This window comes from Anopheles nili, chromosome 2 (genome assembly GCF_943737925.1).
Source record: "Anopheles nili chromosome 2, idAnoNiliSN_F5_01, whole genome shotgun sequence".
Taxonomy (NCBI): domain Eukaryota; kingdom Metazoa; phylum Arthropoda; class Insecta; order Diptera; family Culicidae; genus Anopheles; species Anopheles nili.
Window position 1 is genome coordinate 36,252,736 of NC_071291.1, and position 20,377 is coordinate 36,273,112.

Genomic DNA, 20,377 nt, shown 5'->3' on the forward strand with positions numbered 1-20,377 from the left:
CTCTGGTTTACTGGTCATTTTACATTGACTAATCGTGGTTTTTTTTTATTGTCATAATCGATAGGAAAATAAACTGTTGTGACGCCAGCGCTCTACCACCGCAAACCACAGAGGAGCTTGCTCTCACACAAGTGGTTATATTTTCGTCATAGTTTGATTTCGTCTCTCTTAAACATAAACATACAGAAAGCACTTACAGCGTAAAATTGAATTGAAGTCCATTGTGTTGGCTCGGGCAGTTATTAGTTGTGTGACGCGAAAAAAGAAAATGAACGATTTGAGATTACGATCGCGAACGAGAAGCCTCGTCTCACGTGTTAGCGACCACTCTTCCGGCTGGTGAGTCCGGTGGTTTTTTCTCTCTCCAGAAATGAACACTTTGCAAATCAGTTGCGTTTCCTTAAAGCAAAAAAAAACGTCCCCATTCCGGGATGTCGGCAAACCCGTGGACGCCCGGTAGCCAGCTAACCATATTCAACAAACGTAGGGTGGTTTTTGTGTGTGTCCATCCGCAGCGTCACAAAAGCCAGCACATGCACCATCATATCGGCTTCCGGGCGTGCGGGACTAACGCGAATGATGCGGCACCGATCGTACGGACCAAAAGGGATGTGTAAGGATGTTAGAAGAAAAAAAAAAGCGCAATAATCATTAGGTGCACTTCTTTGGTCCACTGGTTTGGACACTCGGACGCCACCTGCGCTTGACTTTACTGTGCGCTCCTTTTCTGTGTGCTTTTTGTCCCTCTTGTGTTTTTCCTTCCTTTCACTCTCTTTCTCTCCTTCTCTTTACATAAATACTACAATTATTTGGCACATTCGTTGTTCGTTACTGTACGCGTTACTGTATGCTTATCTGTTTGTTTGTTTGTTTGCTTGTTTCGGTTCTTAACTCTTTTCTTTTTTACGCTCGCACAATCTCCCGCGTTTCTCTAGGTATACGATACATACGTTTTAGGGTATGCGTTTGTGCGTTTTCCTGTTCCTCTATATGTGTTACTTTTTTTTCTTTTCTTTAACGTCTACGTTGTGTTGTGTGTAACTGGGCTCCACACGCCGCCACTCACCAGGCGCTGGTTTCCGGGGCTCACCGGCCATTGCTGCTGGCAGGTGCAATCCCTTTTGACGACAGCCACTGCCCCATGCCCTTAGACAACGGGCGGTTCCGTTCCTAGGTTGGGTCTACGGAGTTAGATGGAAGAGGGGTATGAGATTAAGATTACTAATAGTTACACGCCCACGCCTCGGTTTCGTTGGTGTTTGTTGTTGTTCTTGTTGTTCGATATTCGTCCTTGTTTGATTTGAGATTTAGCTAGAAACCAACCGACACACGCACGCGGCGTTCGTTGCCTTCATTCGTTTACGATGTAAATTTGACTAGGGTTTTTTTGTTTTGCTTACACAAAGTTTATCCCGCTGCGTCGCGAGGCGAGGACTTTTGCGCACTACACGTATGTACATCCATTATTGTTGCCTCATTTTAACAAGAAAAGCTTCACGCGTCGTGGAGAGAGCTTGGTATGAAGCGGGAAGGGTATTTCGCAAAGTTAACTGTAAAATTGATTTTTTTTTTTGCAACGATATGTGCATTGACGACGTGTCCTTAAGCAACGAGGCGGCAGACTAACACCGCCGAGGATATATGTACATAAGGGAAAACATGCAACAACGGGGTTAGCAACAACAGGCCAGTTAACTAACTCGCGGAGCGGTGTTGGAGGGCACAATCGATTCAACTTAACCCTAACAAAGTCTCCATCGCAAATGATTAATTAAATAATGCTTCCTTAGTGTATCAGGACGTCGCGAAGTGACCGTTGGAACCGTCAGGACTACGATATGTCTAGCTTTATATGTACACTTTCCCACGAACTGGCCCCGCCTTTGGTTCGGTTGTGCCGCCGCAGTAAAGCAACGCTAACCACGTGTTGGAAGGAGTGGGCAACCCGAATTCTAACGGACAAAAAAATGATGGACAACGATACACAGGGAGGATCGCGCGAATAGCCGCACGTGAAGGCCGCGTATGTACATGATGGTCCGCCTTTCCATCGAGGCAAACGAAAGTGCGCCAAATTCTGAAAACTGCTCAGCTAACTAACGGACACTGGAAGCGTTTGTGTTTCATAACGAACGGAAGCGTATCGACGGGAAACGGTAGGGATGCGTTACTAGCAGCAGTACGAGCATGCCAGCACAGATCCTTGCCACCGGTGGTGCACTGTGGCCACGACGGGCGTTGTTGTACGGCCGCGGGTAGATAATGTGCACCGGCGGTGGTTCTTCGATTTTATCGAACTCGTACGGACCCAGCGCATCGTCTAGGTCGTCGAAATCGGTGTAAAGAAGCGAGGAAGGAATCCACGACGGACTGCGGCGGGTGGATTGTTAGATTGTTAGGTTCGAAGCGAACGATTGCATAGTTACCGACCGTATCCGTAAGGTGAGCATGCGAGCAAACATTAGATGGCGTTAAATATAAGTCAGGTGGACTGCGCTATTCGCAAATCGCGCTGTTGCGGATGATCGTGTGATCGATTCCCGCTGGATTGGTGGCACGTTTACCAGGGCAGATTGGTTGTACTCACTCATCGCACACGTCAACGTTGACCGTACGGATGGCGTAATCACGCAGCTCGATCGTTTTGCCGTGCTCGACGTTCTCCACGCTGAATACGCATCCGTTGAAGCTTTCGTTGTACCGATTGCCAGTGACACGCTCGATGTCCGGCACGCCACCTAAAAGAAGGAATCATCCCCGAAAGGTGAGTTGTGGGTAGAACACCACGGAACAGGCACGAAGGCATTCTACTTACCGATGTAAACGTTGCCTGGAAGGAACATCGTCGGTTTGTCGGTTGGACGCGTCTCACCGTGAACGGTCATCGAGTCAACCTGCAGGTGGAACTGGTTGCGTTCACGCCGGATGACGGCCACGTGCCGCTCATTATCGACCACGTACACGTCGTTATTGCGTACGTACGATTCCTGTCCGTCCATGCGGATCGTCAACTCGACGAACCCGTTCTGGATGGCCAGCGCGATGTAATCGTGGCCAAGGAACTCCTCGTCGTTGCGCTGTCCGTACCAAATTAGCAGCCCGTTTTGTTCGTACGCACTGAACATGATGGCCAGCTCGGTCGTTAGCTGGTTTTCGCCCTTTTCCAACGCGTCCGAGCTGATCTCGACGAAACCGTCCCCGTTGAAACGGGACGCGACGATCGTCTTGTACTCGGTTTCGCACCGTAACCCTAGATATCCTGGCTGGCAGGTGCAGGTGTAATTTTGGCCACCCGAGTGCGTTTGACAGAGGGCACCGTTCTCGCACGGTCTCTGGTCGAGGCAGATATCGGTGATGGTTTCACAGTCGTATCCGCCACGTCCCGGGCGACACGTGAGTGGACCGTCATCCGCGCCCGGATCCGGTTGGTGGGCATCCGCGTGCCCACAATGGTACACGTTCGCCGAGTCCCGGATGTCGTCGATCATGTTCACCTTGTTGCCGGACGTTTCCAGCTGGTCGAGGAGGGGAAGTGAGATTAGATTACTAGTCTCTTAATTGACCGGACGTGTTCTCAGTCATACTACCTCAGCGATGCAACCCTCGAATCCTCGTCGGACGCCAATCTCCTGGCTAAGGAACAATCGTTTATCGTAGCCACCGGCGTACACCTTCGTTTTCAGCAAGATCGGCGTATTGCGGCTGGCCGTTTCGTTGATGACCGCTTCGTCATCAACCTGCAGGTATCCGATACCGCTCTTGACGCGTCCCGCCGAAACCGTGTGCCATTGGCCAACCTGAATTGGCACCGTCGATCGCACGATCAGTGGTTTCGTTTCTGCGAAAAAGAAGGTAGTAGATGAGAGTGTCAAAAATCCAGCAAACCGTGCGTGCGTTCCGGTCATGTTACGCTTACTTCCGGCTACACTGTAGCGCAGCTCGACAAAGCCGTTGTTCAGAATCACCGCCATAAAGTCACCGTATCCTTGCTCTTGCTCAGCTGCGTAAGCCATAACGCCATTCTCTAGCGAGTCGGGCTTGAAGCGGAACCGAATACTACGCTTGGATTGGAATTTGCTGCAATAGGGAAAAACAGGAAGCGCTCGTCAATGCGTGGCTGTAACCCGGTGGACCATCTGATCAACTTACTCGTACGCCGCATAGCTACCATCCTTAAAGGCAAGCGTCGCATCCGTGTAGTGTTCCGTGTACTGACAACGATCGCCGGTTTTGTGCACCGGACAGTAACACTCCGGTCCGCTATCCATCTCCTCACAGCGCCCAACACCGCACGTGTCCTCACCACATCCTGCACCCTCGTGCTGGCAGTTCTTGCCCGTGTACCCATCCCGGCAGAGACAGCTATACCCATGGGCGGTTTGCGCCTCCAAGCACGTTCCGGCATTACTACACGGATCATCAGCACACGGTTCGCACGTCGTTATGCCCACGGATTCCAGCGCATCCTGGTACAGCTGTACCTCGCGCTCGTTCAGCTTCAACCGGCTGATACAACCAACGAAGCCTTCCTTCGATTCCATCGCTGACGAGGGCACGTGCTCGAAGTTCGGCACGCCACCAATAAACAGGTGATCGTCCAGATTAAGCCCATAAAACTTGAGCTTCTCGGGGAAGTTGACCGGCGTTTGGTCGTCGACGAGCAGGAATCCATTGTTGCGCACCCGGTTCACCTTAACCGTGTGCCACTCGCCCATGCGGATCGGTTTTTCCGGTTGCAGCACCACCTGCTGGCCGTCAAAGTTGAACCGGAACTGTGGGAATCCATTGCGCAGCGATAGTGCGATGTAGTCCTGGTTCGGACGGCGCTGCGAGCTGTACAGTATGAGACCGTTCATCTTTTCCGGCTTGAAGGAAACCTCAAAGTAGAACTTCGAGTACACGTTGTCGAACGACTTAAACTCCATGTAGCTTCTCGGTGACTGCGGGAAGAACGGAATCACGTTGTTCACGACGAGCGTGATCACCACGTTCACTGACTGGCCGGCGTGTTTGGCGGAACAAACGTACTTTCCGGCGTCCGAAGCCTGCAGGTTCGTAAGTGTCAGGACAGACTACGAGGGATAGAGAGAGCGTAGAGAAGAGATAAATACAACACCCTCATATGGCCATCAGGCAACAAGTTCAAGGAAGTTTAACGTACTCCGCGTGTGTCCCGATCCGTGGGAAGTTCTCCATCAACCCGTGACCACTGGTAGGACGTTGGGTGAAGATCCGTGTTACACTGCAGCTTTACGGTCATGCCACGCTCTGCGAACTCTACACGCGATGTACTGCGCGGTAGACTGTCGGGGATCATGTTTTCTTCCACCTCCAGCTGGAAGTCCGTGATGTATCGAAGACCATCCTCGGTGTAGCAGACGCATGTGTACGTGCCAGTGTCGTCCTCGCGTGCATTCTGGATGTAGAGTCGGTTTCCATCTTGCTGCAAATGGTTGAAGCATAAAGCAACGTGAAAGAGAGTGTTTTTTTTTGTCGACGATCCTTAATGCTCCCCAAGAAGCTGATACTCACGCGCATGTGGTACGGTAGCGAGTCTCCGTTGGTCTTTTCCCAGCGGATCGGAACGGATGTTCCGGCGGATGAGTTACAGTCGACTACGAGCGATTCGCCTGGTCGGATCAGCGATCGGGACGGTTGCAGCTGAAGAACTGGTAGCGATTCTGGAGCTGTTCCGAAGTGACGTGTAAGAATTTTATTCGTTCCAGCAAAAGGAGATAGAATGAAACGAAACGTTAAAGTACCAGGTCGACCAGGACCACAGCGACCGGCCTTTACGGACGGATTTGGTTACGGGTCGTTTGATTGTTTTATAACATACACGACTACTTGTTGTACTTTCTAGCTTGTTTTTGATTGCGGCTCATATTGGTTTTTAGTTGTTTTTTTTTTAAATTTTTTAAACGTTGGCTGCTCACTACCACATGTTATTTGTTTTTTTCCCAGATTATTAGAATTCCAGACGACCAAGCTCGGACACCTTAAGCTACATGTTAAACACACCCTTCCTCGATTGTCAGGCAAGAAGCGTGTTAGCACAACCCATTTGCTCGCCCTATTTGTGGATTAGTAACCGTTATCATAGCAAAGCACACAGAGACCCCCCCCCCTCCTCTATTAGTACGTAAACGCGACTTGCAAGGACGAAAGAGAATGATGATGTTTTGTTAAATGTCACACAGTAGGTTAACGGACAAGGAGCAAACAAACGCGTTACGCATCCGCAGTAACGCATGGATCAAAGAAGGCTTTGGTGCCTTCATCTCAATGTAGGACGCACGCGTAAGGGGATGCTGTCATTCGTGAGTAGTAGAAAAATTAAGAAAAACTGTAACTTCTTGATAACGCTTCAAGGGAAAGATGTTCGGAAAATGTCGAAAAGTGCTATAAAACAGGAAAGCAACTGAAAGCTGAGACCACAACAGCTCCACACGCTAGCAGCAGGATGGTGTTTGCTTCAAAAATCAAAACAATAATTAAAAAATAGAAAATGGTTTTGTTAACATTACAAAATGCATAGCAACGCGCGCACACGCACACACACATACCTACAGAAGCGTATTCACAAAATGTAAATAAATAACATGTATGAAAGGGGACATGATTCCGAAACACTGCTGCTAAAAACGGTTATGCACCGTAAAGGACACGCGAGAACACAGAAAGCACACGGAGCACAGAGCGTATTAAAAATGTTCTACATACCATCGAATAGTTTCGTTTCGTTGGCGTGTCGATTGGGGGATGACAAAAGGTTATGCACCGGTTACAACGCGTCGTCGAAGAGCAGTACCGTGAAAGCGTGGGGAAAGCTACTACTTATACGCCACCGTTTCCCGGGTGCACTTCTGCATTGTTAAAGGACCATGAGGGGGCTAGGGAGGGATTTTTCTCATATACCGGTGCTGGCAAAAAAAGGACAAGCACACGACTCCAATTTTCATGCCAAGGGTGCTGCTCCAAAAGAGTGATTAGTACACGATCGCTTGCGTGATGGGACTACGACACAGTACGGTACTACGGTGGGCATTACGATCGACAACTGTTTGCAAAAAACTGCAACTCCATTTTGCTACTAGCGACAATGAGAACGATTAAACACAAGGACACTCGCTACTTGACTACACATCGAGAGAAACATAGAGAGAGAGAGTGAGAGAAGGAGAAAGAACTCAAGAGAGAGAGTGAGACACACACACACAAAAGCGTTGAAGTCAGACAATAGATACTCCACCGCCACAGCCGAATGCCTCCGCGAGAGATAGATCCGATTTTGATGGGTGAACATGTTTTTGAAACATTGTACCATAATTGTCGTGGTGTAGAATTGGAATTTTGCCTGCGAGCTCCGAAAGGGCACACTGCTCGACCGGAAGCACTTGAAACGGCAGCGGAGATCGGGACGTCGAACGTCGAACTTGCTAAGGACACATCAAGGGTGGGACAAGGACGACATTATTGCTCGGTTGAGGGGGTCAACAAGTACTACTCGCAACGCTACACGGCGACAACTATATATGTCCCCAACCCCTACTAAAAAATAGGCACTATTGTCGAGGGTGGCGAACAGACAAAAGGAGTAACATAAAAAAGTCGTGTGTGTTTATAACAAACCGAAATAGTGCGTTGGTTTGCGCGTCGTAAGATGCCCGATATCCTTGGGCACGGTTTGGGCGATCCCCGTCGGGATCACCTCGGTCGATCGCTTATGGCCGCCGTACCGTCCCCGCAGCATAGCCTCCGTGCAGCAGTGGTAGATGACGCCTACGCAGCAGTACAGGTGGATAAAGTAGTGCGTGGTCGTGTTCCCACGGTTCCCACCATCAACGGGGTGTCTGTCCGTGGCTGAATTCGTCCACGTTGGATGCTGCGAACGGTTCCTGTCTGCCGAGGCGACCGAAACGCGCGAAAACCGTCACGCGAATCGAACAAAGACGGGTGGGGATGAAGACGGTATTCAGTATTTGCATCGTGTTGTTTTGTTTTGGTTTTTTTTTTGTTTGCATGAGATGTGATGAGAGATCAGGCCCATGCGCTCACCAATACTGCGCGCACGCACGCGGTGGACTTTAGAATTGTGATTTTGATGTCTGACCCGCCTTGTGGCGCCATGTGATTCGAATCGGAGCTCTCGGAAACGGCAGCTGGGCAGTATTCGTGATGCGCGTGCACTTCGTCCGAATGGGGACGCTTTCGCTACCATATCATCAGGTGCATAGATGGCTGGGTGCATTCGCAGGTGCAGGTGTGTACGTAGCTTAATGGGGTGCGGTTTTATGCGTGTGAGCATGATCATGTGGTGAAGCGTGCTGCAGCACGGTGGTTTGCGAGTATGATGCATGCCGACAGTGATGGTTGTGATTCCACCCACACGCGCGCATTTCCGTGTCATTTTGTTTTTTTTCCGCGGGTTGGACAGGATGCAACAAGCGAAAATGGTGATCGATGATGGGGCAGAGAAAATACATAAAATACAAACACACACACACACGCGCGCGCGCGTGCTAGGACGCGCGCATACACATACAAACAAAACACAGTAAGGATAAACGATAGTGCGCAGTTTGTTTTTTTTTTTCAGTAAACGATCAAAACCAAACCCAACAGATGCTAGTAACAACTGAACGTGAATAGTGGACATTCTACTCCTTCCGACCGAAGGCGTGCAGCATAGGTTGATCGACCGGGGGATATATGCTTGTATCGGGTTGAAATTTAAACGGACAAACTGTTGGGAGGCTCGATAGCCGAAGCGTTAGCGTGCGGCACGAACACACGAGTGGGATAGTATCGGGTTCGAATCTCGTCTGAGCCTCCTCCCCCGTACGCGGCAGGATTTGACTAAAGTCTTTTTGGGGCTAAGCGCAATGCAAGCAAGGTAGGCCTTGACCCGTACTGCGATTTTGGAGCCAATCAAGAAGAGGAAGCCGTTGGGGTACACGGATGAAAAAAAATTATACGAACACACAGGCGGCGATCTTTTGCCCTGCATCATTTTCATGTTCGTAACATGTTTCTGTCAACTTTATGCTATGTTATAGCATTCTGCAGACATTTCCAATCAATGGATGGCGATGTACGAGAGATATGCTATCGCAAATCGTTGGGAATGAATAAACCTACTGCTTCTTGTATCATGTTTTGTTGTTTTTTGTTTGTTTAAGGCTCCAGAAAAGGTCGCAACGGAGTTAATACTTTAACAAAAATAAGAAAATAAACGTTAGACCCTATCATCCCCCTCCCGCCGAAAGACTAATTCTGTTCTTCGATTCATTCCAGATAAAACAATACGCGGGAACACGGGCACACATACAGTGACGAGATTGAAGAGGATTGCTGTTGCTGTTGCTTTTTTTTGTTTCTCATTAGTAATTTGGTAAGTTGTTTTATTATCCAACTTTGTTATATCGTTTCGTTTTGTTTCCACTCTCTGTTATCCTGTTTACCTTGTGTCCGGTTATCGCTGTTGCTCTCTTTATCTATGTCCCTCACCAATTATTTCTCGCTAGCATGAAGTGTCTAACACTCGTTCTCTCGTTCATAGCACGCACGTTTGCAAGTCATAAGTGAATGGTGGTCAACATCTCGATCGTGGTGGTTAGTAAATTGGGTGTTTCATAACAATTGGGTTAAAATGCGCGCACGTTCAGACATGTATAATGTGAAAGTGTGGATGCTGTGGTTGGTGCATATGTATGTAGATGTGCATGGGTAGGAAAAAGACGGGCCAATGATGTGCGAGGATAGCCACACATTCAGGCACTCGTACAGGACTCGCGATGCTTGCAGGACATCCCCAGAAGCTGCTTCGCTTCGTGCGGTGCATATTATTATTCATACAGAATTCGGCCGCTGATGTGCCGGTGTAATGATGTGAACATGCGATGCTACGCTAAGCTACTGTTAATCACCTCTTACGAACTACCTCTCCTGTATCCCGCGTTCTAGCGGTTATTGATTTTCAACCCGAATTTTTGTTTTTGCCCGTGGTTATAGCGTTCGGTGTTTGTTGTGAGCATTTGCCTTTTTTGTTTGTTTGCTTTTTTTTTGTTTCTCTAAATTGGCATGGAAGGTGTTACAACCGTAAAAGCCTGCTGTACACGGCTGGTGGAAGCATTTCGTGGCAGCAAAACTGGCAGCCTTCACAGGGCAGTTGGAAGCTGCTGCTGAAAGATCTGCTAAGCTTTATAGCTGGCACAAAAAAAGGACATGCCTGGGATGGGCTTGTCTGTGTGGCTCTAGGGATATGGCAGTAAATTAGAAATTTAGATTGTTCCGCTTCTATGTACCAGGGTGTTCTAATAATCTTACGCGCTAGTATGGTAACCTTGTGTAAATATGCCCCGCGGATGGCAATACTAAAATACTCGTGCATTTTTAAATATATAACTTTCTTTTTTATAGCTTAGTGTCAAGCATCAACAGTCATCTGTTTTGGGCAGTAAAACATGAACAGATATGAGCACCCGAATCGTCACCTGCTATTTACATTCACTGGGAATAAAACAGCGTTGCCGGGATGTAACACTCTCAGCAACGCGGTCTGAACCATCCCATTCTGCCAATAAGTAAAGGAAAGTCTGTAGCACTAGGGGGGATGGATTTATCTAAAACCCGCAGCCCTGTTTGGGTGTTTACTAAAAAAGGATAGCACGGCGTGGCTTTAATACCATACACGACCCATTGGTGATTATTGCAAACTACGATTATAGATTACTTTTGTGATACTGTTTACTACTTTACTACAGCTACTTCTACGGTACAATCGGGCAGTGCTACAATGAAGAGTGATTTTGTAATAAAACAGTGATTGTAATGGGTAGTGATAGTAATTTGAAGAAGACAAAAAAAAAAGTCTCAAGAGAAACCAAGAGTCTACCCCCACTTCAAAGAGTGGGAAGGACATCACGTTACGAGCGGATCACTTAAACCCAAATGGTTCCTCTTTTTTTGGGGTCTCTGTAGAACGTTTCAATCAATTAGTGCCACCGTGTGGGATAGAGCACAGGTGGCTTATTTTGTGCTAGTGTTTGGATGTCATAACCGTAGGGTTGGGTTGTTTGTCCGTTCAATCGTATCTGTTCAGTTTAAAGCCCCCACCACCTTAATCTCTACAGCATCAGGTTTGCTATTTGCTATTGGCATTTGAGCTATGTCCTCAAATGTGCTTCCTTAGATGGTACTCTTACCCTTGATGGATAGCGTTACATAATCATGCGACACCATGCCTCCCGGGTACGTCATGCGACACACGTAGGTTCCAGCGTCGTTGTCCCCGACATTACGGAAATACAGCATCTTGCTATTGGCCGGTGTTCCTCGGGGCAGCGGTCGATCCAAACGGCTCCAGTCGTACTGAGTGTCATACGAGCAAGTAAACAGCAGCCGCCTCATTAGTTCAAAAAGGCTTTTTGCGACATTCAATAGGCTGCCATAGGATACGATTACTTACTTGCACGTTGACGTAGGGAGCATCTGGAGGCGGCTTGCATTCCAGCTGGATGGATGATCCATATGCAACATCATGATGACGCTTGCCATTGTCTGTTGGGTGTGGTACAAGTTCATTTCCTGGAGGTGTATCAAGCAAATGGAGGAAAACATAAAAAGGATGTCTCAGAAATCGAGTTCTATGGATGTCCTAGGGCATACATCGAATAAAACATCTAAGGAGATTTGAAAATAATAGAATACTTAAGCTAAGCAACAGATCAGGTAGCATGCTTACGGTTAACGATCACTTCGGCGACTTTCGTCGTGTTGCCGTGCCGATTTGAAGCTGTGCAGAAGTATCGTCCAGCGTCTTCCGGTGCGATACTGTGGAATCGCAAATATTCATCCATCACTTCCACACTATTTGGCAGACGGCCGTGTTCCGCGTGCCATCGAACCGTAATCGGCGGGTCGCCCGTAACATTGCAGAAGATGTCCACCACCTCGCCTGGGCGTACTGTCATCGGCATCGGCGGACTAAAGCTGATCTTTGGCGGTGCAACTACTTCCACAACTATACGAACCATGGTTTCTTGTTCCAAGGAAGGCGAGAACACCACACAGTCGTACGTGCCTTGCGCGTCGTAACCTGTGTTGTCGATACGAAGACTACCACCTTCTACTTGGGCGCCATTTGGCAGCGGACGTCCGTCACTACGACGCCATTCCGTTTGGGCATTCATGAATTGCTCGTTGCATACCAGGTGCGTTATCTCGCCCAGGTTAGCCTTGTACGTGTGGACTAACGGTCGGGAAGGTTGACCGGGTGGTAACGGACGCGGTGGTTGAGGACGTGGCCGGTAGTGCTGATCGTAATCGTCATCATGTCCACCGACGTCACCACGTTTCGGGTCCACCTGCAGCGTCAGGAACTGGGAATCTTCACCTGCCGCGTTCTCCGCTTTACACTCGTATGTGCCTGCATCGTTCGGTTCAGCCCGGTGCAGTTGCAGACTGGCCTCTCGTAATCCTTCGGTACGTTGCTTATAGTGTACCCGCATGGTTCCCTGCGGTGGTATCAAGGTGACCTTCGGTGCGGGTTTACCCGTGGCCGTACAGCGTATCGTGAAATCGTCATTCTCCGTGATTTTGTGGTACTCGTTTGGTTCGAGCGTGATGATCGGCGGCTGCAACACCTCGATGGTCGTGGCAATGATGGCCGAACCGGCTACATTATCCGCACGACACTCGAACTCACCGGCGTCTTCAAGCGTGGCCTCACGCAGCCTGTCGGATGATAGTGATTTTGTTCAGAATAAAAAACACCATACACCATCGTTCAGAGATGAAAATCTCAACACTTACGTGATGACACCCTCAGCATCGTTCGAGAAGCGCGTTGATAATGGCATTCGATCTTTACGGACCCACGATATCTTCGGGTACGGTATACCGGCCGAGGCACGGCAGCTCAACCGCACCGATTCGCCAACCTTGATCGTCTGCGGTTCGCTTGGATATATCTCTAGCACGGGCTTTTCACGGCCTGGAATAAAAAATAAGCGGAAGCGATCAAAATCATCGTACAGGAGAATGCCAACGCAATGTTTGCCGATTGTGCGCGTAGCACAATATTACCGGTAATCGCTTCGAGTGCTTGCAAAGGTAAAAGGATAATACATTAGCGTAGTGTTTATGCGAGCGTTAGTTGTCACTAGAAAACCCACTCGATTATCTCTCCTTTCCCTTGTTGCTGTTTTCACATCCCTGTTTTCTAATGAACTTTTTCAAATGGGTTTTCAAACTTACGATCGATTTCCACGACGGTGTAAGCACGATCCATGCCTTCTTCGTTGCTTGCTACGCAGATGTACACACCACCGTTGCTGGGTTGTGCATTAAAGATGCGCAGTACGTTGCCATTTTGTTGGACGTTACTCTCGAACGGTTTGCCACTCAATGTCCATTTCACAATTGGGAAAGGCGTGCCGGTCGCTTCGCAGGACAACGAGAAGTCCGCACCCTGCAGCACGACGTAGTTTTTGTTTAATGGATTCACGCGAGGTGCCACCCTGTAAGCAAACACGTATATTGTGCGATAAGTGGACGAATCCTCTGAATGGGGAATTTCGGCACAAATTGATCGAATCCCGATCGATGCCACAAGTCACTTACTTGTTCGAGGATGGAGGCATGCCACGGTCGGAAATCACCACATCAACGGTTGACATTTTGACTTGTCCGTTCGGGAAGAACGCGGTACAGCTGTACCGACCCGAATTCTCCTGGGACGCATGTTCGATGATCAGGATCTCATTGCGAACGTTCGCGTTGTCCGGAAGCCGTGATTCACCTTGCTTGCTCCAGGTAACCCGTGCATTCGGCGAACACTGGCAAATGAGACGGACCTGCTCGCCTGGCTGTCCGTCGTAGCTGCTTGGCATGATTTGCACACGTTCTTCATCGACCGAGGACGATGGCGGCCTAGTTGGCGTACCAGATGGGCGTACATACACCATCACCAGTATGTCTGATTCCCCGACATCGTTCCGGGCGATGCAGCGATACGTGCCGGCATCGTTCTGTCGCAAGGACGTAAACCGTAGCAAACCGTACTCGGTCATGGAGTTGTATGGCAGTGGCTGATCGACGCGCTCCCAGGTGATGCTAGGCGTTGGGTAACCGGTCGCTGTGCAACGTACTTCCGCCGAAAGATACTCATCCGTGTCGATGAATGGTTGCGATACCTGCACCGTCGGTTTAACGGGCGTTTGTGCTGTGTAAACCGTACAAGCGGATGCAAATTAATCTCCTGTTACAGGCACATTTCGTTCCCATCCTCAGTACCTACCGGTAACACTGATCGTGACTTCCTTGCGTACCAGATCGGCTCCGCTACCGGCCTTGCAGACGTACGAGCCACCGTCGGTAATTTGCACGTTGGTTATGATCAACGTTCCACGATCCGTGTATGCGCGCTCCGGCAACCGACCGTTAACTCTGGTCCATTGGACATCAATCGGGATCTGTGTTAGGGCGTACGGATTGATTACATTATCGCATTTTTAGCATAGAACGCAAGATGGGTCGCATACGTTACCTTTGATACTACGTGGTGTGCTTGGCAATCGGCCCGGAACTCGTCACCAATCTCGACAATCTTGATGGTGGGAACATTGATGACCACCTCAATTACTGGGTCTCGGGGTGGTACAATGGGAGGTGTGTCGTTTTCTTTAGGAGGCGTACAGGTGCGTGAAATCGAAAAATAAATATACATAAGTATCAAGATGAGGTGCGCGTTGAAGCGGGCCACATGAATTTACGATGAAGTTGGGTGGTTAATGTTGCGCCTACTTTGCCATAGTTAGTCACACGCATGAGGTTATTTATAAAATCGAAGATCGAGGTTGAAATATCATCTCTATTGAAGTAAAACCTGTGTTATGAATGCGTTAAAGACTATGGTAAAAGCAGAGGTTGTGGTAGTAGTCAAGGATTAATACAGAGGACTCGTGGAAGCTGGAATGAACTATCGTACCGTGGACAGAACCTCCACAAAGAAGCAGAAGGAAAATTACGGTATTTCCTAGCTATCCTGGAGAAAGCATACCTATATGCTTAAGGGTTGGAAGCACAACACGAGTTGTTAATCGGATTACTAGTATTGCTATGCCCTCGAACAATTAGTAAAGCAATGGTTAGCTCAACAAGCTATACGCAAAAAATGGCCAGACTCCTTGAGCGCCAGCCAGGAGAATGTAAAAGAGCACCTTCGTTCGATCGCTTGCTCTTGACCATCACACCAATTTCCAAGCCGTCGTTATCGCATTTCTGGTAAAAGTCGTGGTTACCGTTTGACGATTCTAGTACGAACGCGTTGTTCATGCATTTAACCCTGGTGGGGGCCATATTGTTAGCAGGTCGTTTCTTTTTCAGCTTTTTCTTGGAACGCCTTGAATCTGTCCGTCGACAGAAGACGCATTCCCAGTGTGGTGATCGTGAGTAGTGACGTATGTATGTGTGTTTGGGAGAAAAATGAGGATGAAAGTCGATGAAATCCCGTGCATTTACCTTATCACCGTGCAAGTAACCCCGTTTAGTGCATTTGTTTTAGTGCATGTAAAGTACAGTTTATGAACTCAAAATTATTAGTGGCAGGAGCGATGCAAAAGTGTAAGCGATCGCAGCCTGTTTTGTTGCGTTGGGAGAAGTGCAAAAAAAGGTTAAATATATCCCAATGTACGGCAGTATGAGAAATGAGTAAACAAAACGATAGAAGTAGCCAGTTCATTAGACATGTTCACTATGTTCCGGATCGAAACATCAACACTTACTGTTGTCACAGTTGTCGCCACTGTAACCTTCCCTGCAGTTGCACGTCACGACGCCACGATCGCTCATCTGGCAAGATTCGGCATTTTCGTGACTACACGGACACGGTTTGCAAACTCCCAAACCGGCCGAACGGTCGTATATATCCCTATAATGCAGGTCCTCACATTCCTAGCGAAATGACGAATGTGAGAAAAAGGTAACGTGTGACCGTGCATTTAAAGTTGTTTCCAGGAAGCTCGCTCTTACCTCGCAGCTTAAACCACGATATCCCGGAGGACAGCGGCACATTTCAACTTCCTCGGCCATGCCGTAGATCGAGCGTGTGGGAATGGCCGTTCCCAGTGCAATGTCGCTCAAGCGCGACAACCGAGTCGACTCCTTTGTGGTCGCACGGATCAGAATGTGCTCGAGATTGGACAGTACGGTAAGCATATCGTTTCGAGAGGCCGGATAGGAGGTCCTTCGGTTGACTACAGTCCAGTCGCGTTCGACCAGTGGTACGGTGAAGGTCTGAAACGGTTCACCAAACACAGTTATAGCCGGTTTCGAATGATTATCGTCCAGTCTAGTACTTACTCCGTCATCGTAGTAGCTGCGGGACCACGCTAGCTTCAAGCCATTGCCGATAAGCATGATGTCCTGATCGGGAAGCGTTCGGCCACCTTCGACGTGCTGCGTTAGCGAAAGATTGGCACCGTAAGATCGGATCTGGTTGCCAAGCACCACATACGGGAGACTCCAGTAGTATGTCTCCCGATCGCGGAACGTGTAGCTGATCTCGTTGATGCCCGGGTTGACATATAAGTTGTCGTTCACAAGCACTCGACCATTGCGATCGGTAAGCGTAACCTTATTGTCAAACGTATCCACGATAACCGGCAGCTCTTCACGGTACAAGTTCGAGCTGCCACATGACTTCGTCACACCAGAACAGAAGCATTCCAGGCAACCGGTGTCTTGGCGCACACCCAAACCAAACGAGCCTTCTCGGCACTGATCGCAGCGACGTCCTTCGACCAGCTGTTTACACTCGCAGCCTCGTTGACAGCGCCCAGTAAAGCCACGCACGTCACACTCCCGGCAGTCGAAAGCCTGATCCGGTTCGCTGAGCGTACAGTCGTACGGCGTACCGACGGTCGCGTTGCCCACGTATGGTGGCCGGCAAAGCTCGCAATTGGGTCCGTACGTATTGTCCCGGCAGTTCAAACAATCGCCAGTTTGTGAATCGCATTCCTCTGAATGGCCATTACACGAGCAGGGTTCACATAGACCGAGATACAGACCATAATCGCCCTTGAAGTAACCGGGTGCACAGTCCTCGCAAGACAACCCAATATGTCCCGTGGGGCACTGGCACTGCTCAACCGGCCAGGCTCGTACGCCAGTACCGTACGGGCTGTCCCGAGCAATGTCCAAACTGACGTGTGATAGGGCGGCCTCATTGGAAACGGTGTTGTAAGTTGCCTTGATGAAGATATCACTAACGTTCGCTAGTGCCATAAGCAGATACTCCCTGTTGACAGTGTTACCGTCCTCATAGTTTTGCCAGAAACTCTCCACAATCGGGACTGCGTGGGTGCTGGAACCAAACGGCGAGATGGGACTGGCACGATAATGGTGTAGCTTGATCTTATTGCCCTGCACGAAATAAAAAGCTTGAATGAGCAATAAGGAATCTTGATGAGCTAGGGCTTGTCTTACACTGTGCAGCACGACATCTGGAGAGTTGTTGCGCGAAACACCTCCCGAAGAATGAGGAGTGTAGCGCAGCGTGTAATTCAAATGCCCTCCAAACGAGGTCAACTTATTGCCCAAGAACCTGCAACGAGATAATAGAGTGTGTGAGCACGTAATTCGTACACGATGTTAATGACATGTAAACTGTGTACTTTTTAAAGCTAATTGTTAATGCCATTCACAATACGTACTGTGTTGGAAGCCTCCAGTAGAAGGTTTCGTCGTTCGCCCCAAAGTTGCGGTACACTATCTCTCTATTTGAAACTGGCAACGCATTTGCAACGACCGACGGGTTGGTGTAGTCCGAGATCAACGAGAAACCCGATCGACCATCGACAAATGACGCCTGGATAGTGTCACGCGTCCAGGTCGTACTGCTGCACTGGTTCGTTACGCCCATGCAGAAACATCCGACGCAGCCGTTCTCGTTCATATGGAAGTGGTGGTTAGCACACCGATCGCAGTACTGCCCATCAATGCCCAGTTTGCAGTAGCACCGACCGTCCGGCAATACGCGATCCGTTCCGAGAGAGTTACAGTTGGACACCGGGCGTGGGAAGCATCCCTCACCGAGCGGATTACCGACGTAGCCCACATCACACTCCATGCACCGTTCGCCGGCGTATCCGCGGTCGCACTTGCAAACCACGTTGTCCCGGCTGTCAAGATAGCAGGTACGAGCACGTGACTTATCGCCAGCTTGCGGACACGGGCATGGGGAGCAAGGAATGCCTCGGTTCGGGTCACCGTAGTACCCGGGACGGCATTCTTCCGCTCGTGGCACACAACGGCCCAACCAGGGACCGCTGCTCTGGCGCACGTAGTCGTAGTCACAGCTCTCGCAGGACAATCCTCGATAGCCCGGTGGGCAGCGGCACTGCTCGACGAGTGAGGCCGATCCTAGTCCGCGGTCGTCCTGCGCTGCCGAATCCATCATAATGTTGACAAGCTCGATGTTGCGTTCGATACCGTCCACGTACTGCATGCGTATCAGGATGCTGTCGATGTTGGCCAATGCCATCATGATGTCCTCACGGCTAGCCGGTGATCGATCCGTTTGCACCCAATTGTTCGGGAGTAAACTAACCGAAACGTGGTTCTTGATGTCCGGACGGAACGAACCCTTGTGCCAGTGAAACAGGGTCATACCATTTCCCTAAAAAAGACATAAAAACGCTCTAAATTAAGGGTGGTCCTTATAACGCAATGGGATGCGATTTCTCACGTACTTTCAGGATCACGTCGGGCGCATTAATAGGACGCCCGGAGCCATCGTACTCCACGTCGTAGCGAATTGATCCACCGTACGATTTCAGCTGGTTGCCCTTGTATTCTTCCGGTAGCGAATAGTACGGGACACGTCGTCCCGGAACGAGATTCGTTAGGCGCAGCTGGACACCATGGCGCTGGGCGGTGAGGTTATGGTTCTCGAACTCGCCTACCATGAGCTCCCTTCGCCCGGACCACGGTCCTTCGACACCGACGATCGTTAGCGATGACACCGGAGGCTTGAGCTGAGATGATGAAGGGAATTCAAGGGAAAATGTAATAAGGGAAAAGACTCATTTGTCACGCAACCGAATCACACTTACAGCGTACGTGTACAGATCGGCACTGCTACAGGTGGTTGAAACACCGAAGCAGAAACAGTTAATGCAATCAGTCGGATTGACGGCCTTGTTGTTGAAGAAACCCTGCTGGCAGACGGGACCGCTACCCGCTACGATGACGATTGTGTCCGGTGACACAAACAGCGTATCAATCGTATTGATGATTTCGCACGAGTACGCACCAGAGTCGATCGGTTGCATATCCGGGCAAGTTAGCCGACCGAAACCCTGGTCATTGTACGATTGGCACTTTTCCGGTACATGGCCCCAGTTCAAGCGCCAGACGATCAACGGAACGGGAACGCCCGTTGAATGGCACGTGATGTTCAGGACACCACCAGCGGGTATTGTTAGTGACGGAGGAGGCGGCTTTATCACCGATGGGGCCACTAAAAGAAGCAGAAAATAAAATAAGCTTTTAGAATCAGAGATCATCTGGATGCATTGGCGAACATCCGTCCTACTTACTGCAGCCAACCTCGTCCGACTTGTCCATACAGTCCGGGTGCGTGTCGCACTGAAATGATTTAGGGATGCACTGGCCCGACCGGCACTGGAACTCGTCGTACCGGCATGGAGCGTTCGGGGATAGGGTGGCACAGTTTTCCTCGTCCGAACCGTCTCCACAATCCTGTTCGCCATCACACAGCCACGTCTTGAGTACGCACTTGCTGTTGCGGCACTTGAATTGGTTCGGTTCGCACGGATGCGGCGTGCAACCGGTCTCGTCGGACCCATCAGAACAGTCTCGGTTGCCATCGCAGATCTGTGACTTCAGGATACAGTCTCCGTTCATGCAGGTGGCTTCGTTCACCGCACACGCTGTTGGTGGCCGTTGGTAGTTGTCTGATGAGTGTGAAGAGAGAAGTGAGAGATGCCGAATGAATGATATGCAGTTTAACTGCGAGGAAATCCTAGACAGCGATATCCCGAAGGCAGGATTGTGCAAATTTTATCGCAATTATCATATAATACAGAATCGACTATCTACTAACCGCGTTCCAAGACATCACGAGTTCATTGATCGTAATGATGGAGGCATGAAATATAAACGAATCATACTTTAATCATTCCACACGGAACGAAAAACGCAAGCCTAATGAGATTACCTGTACCATAAAACGTAAACCCTATATGAGGCACCGCACCATACCTCAAAGCGCCGTACTGAAGTTTACGATACTTGATATTCCACGCTGCATGCGTAACCGAACCATGGTTTATATTAAAACTTATTTGAT

At 49.4% G+C, this 20,377-nt stretch overlaps 1 protein-coding gene across 1 annotated transcript in view; it reads right to left on the bottom strand.

Moving 5' to 3' along the window:
• LOC128722247 (basement membrane-specific heparan sulfate proteoglycan core protein) overlaps positions 1 to 20,377 on the bottom strand; it is a 90,133-nt gene continuing 69,756 nt past the window's right edge. Inside the window, exons 27-51 of the mRNA XM_053816092.1 lie at positions 19,605 to 19,982; positions 19,119 to 19,525; positions 18,756 to 19,040; positions 17,718 to 18,682; positions 17,491 to 17,608; positions 16,366 to 17,427; positions 16,036 to 16,299; positions 15,785 to 15,957; positions 15,225 to 15,376; positions 14,552 to 14,685; positions 14,303 to 14,477; positions 13,627 to 14,227; positions 13,261 to 13,523; positions 12,817 to 12,997; positions 11,747 to 12,738; positions 11,471 to 11,589; positions 11,208 to 11,373; positions 5,533 to 5,687; positions 5,162 to 5,443; positions 4,150 to 5,072; positions 3,917 to 4,077; positions 3,588 to 3,838; positions 2,816 to 3,515; positions 2,588 to 2,738; positions 1 to 1,181 (exon numbers count right to left, since the gene is read on the bottom strand). Coding sequence (XP_053672067.1) covers positions 1,148 to 1,181; positions 2,588 to 2,738; positions 2,816 to 3,515; positions 3,588 to 3,838; positions 3,917 to 4,077; positions 4,150 to 5,072; positions 5,162 to 5,443; positions 5,533 to 5,687; positions 11,208 to 11,373; positions 11,471 to 11,589; positions 11,747 to 12,738; positions 12,817 to 12,997; positions 13,261 to 13,523; positions 13,627 to 14,227; positions 14,303 to 14,477; positions 14,552 to 14,685; positions 15,225 to 15,376; positions 15,785 to 15,957; positions 16,036 to 16,299; positions 16,366 to 17,427; positions 17,491 to 17,608; positions 17,718 to 18,682; positions 18,756 to 19,040; positions 19,119 to 19,525; positions 19,605 to 19,982 — 9,092 coding nt within the window. The 3' untranslated portion in view covers positions 1 to 1,147. The remainder of the gene's footprint in view (positions 1,182 to 2,587; positions 2,739 to 2,815; positions 3,516 to 3,587; positions 3,839 to 3,916; positions 4,078 to 4,149; positions 5,073 to 5,161; positions 5,444 to 5,532; positions 5,688 to 11,207; positions 11,374 to 11,470; positions 11,590 to 11,746; positions 12,739 to 12,816; positions 12,998 to 13,260; positions 13,524 to 13,626; positions 14,228 to 14,302; positions 14,478 to 14,551; positions 14,686 to 15,224; positions 15,377 to 15,784; positions 15,958 to 16,035; positions 16,300 to 16,365; positions 17,428 to 17,490; positions 17,609 to 17,717; positions 18,683 to 18,755; positions 19,041 to 19,118; positions 19,526 to 19,604; positions 19,983 to 20,377) is intronic.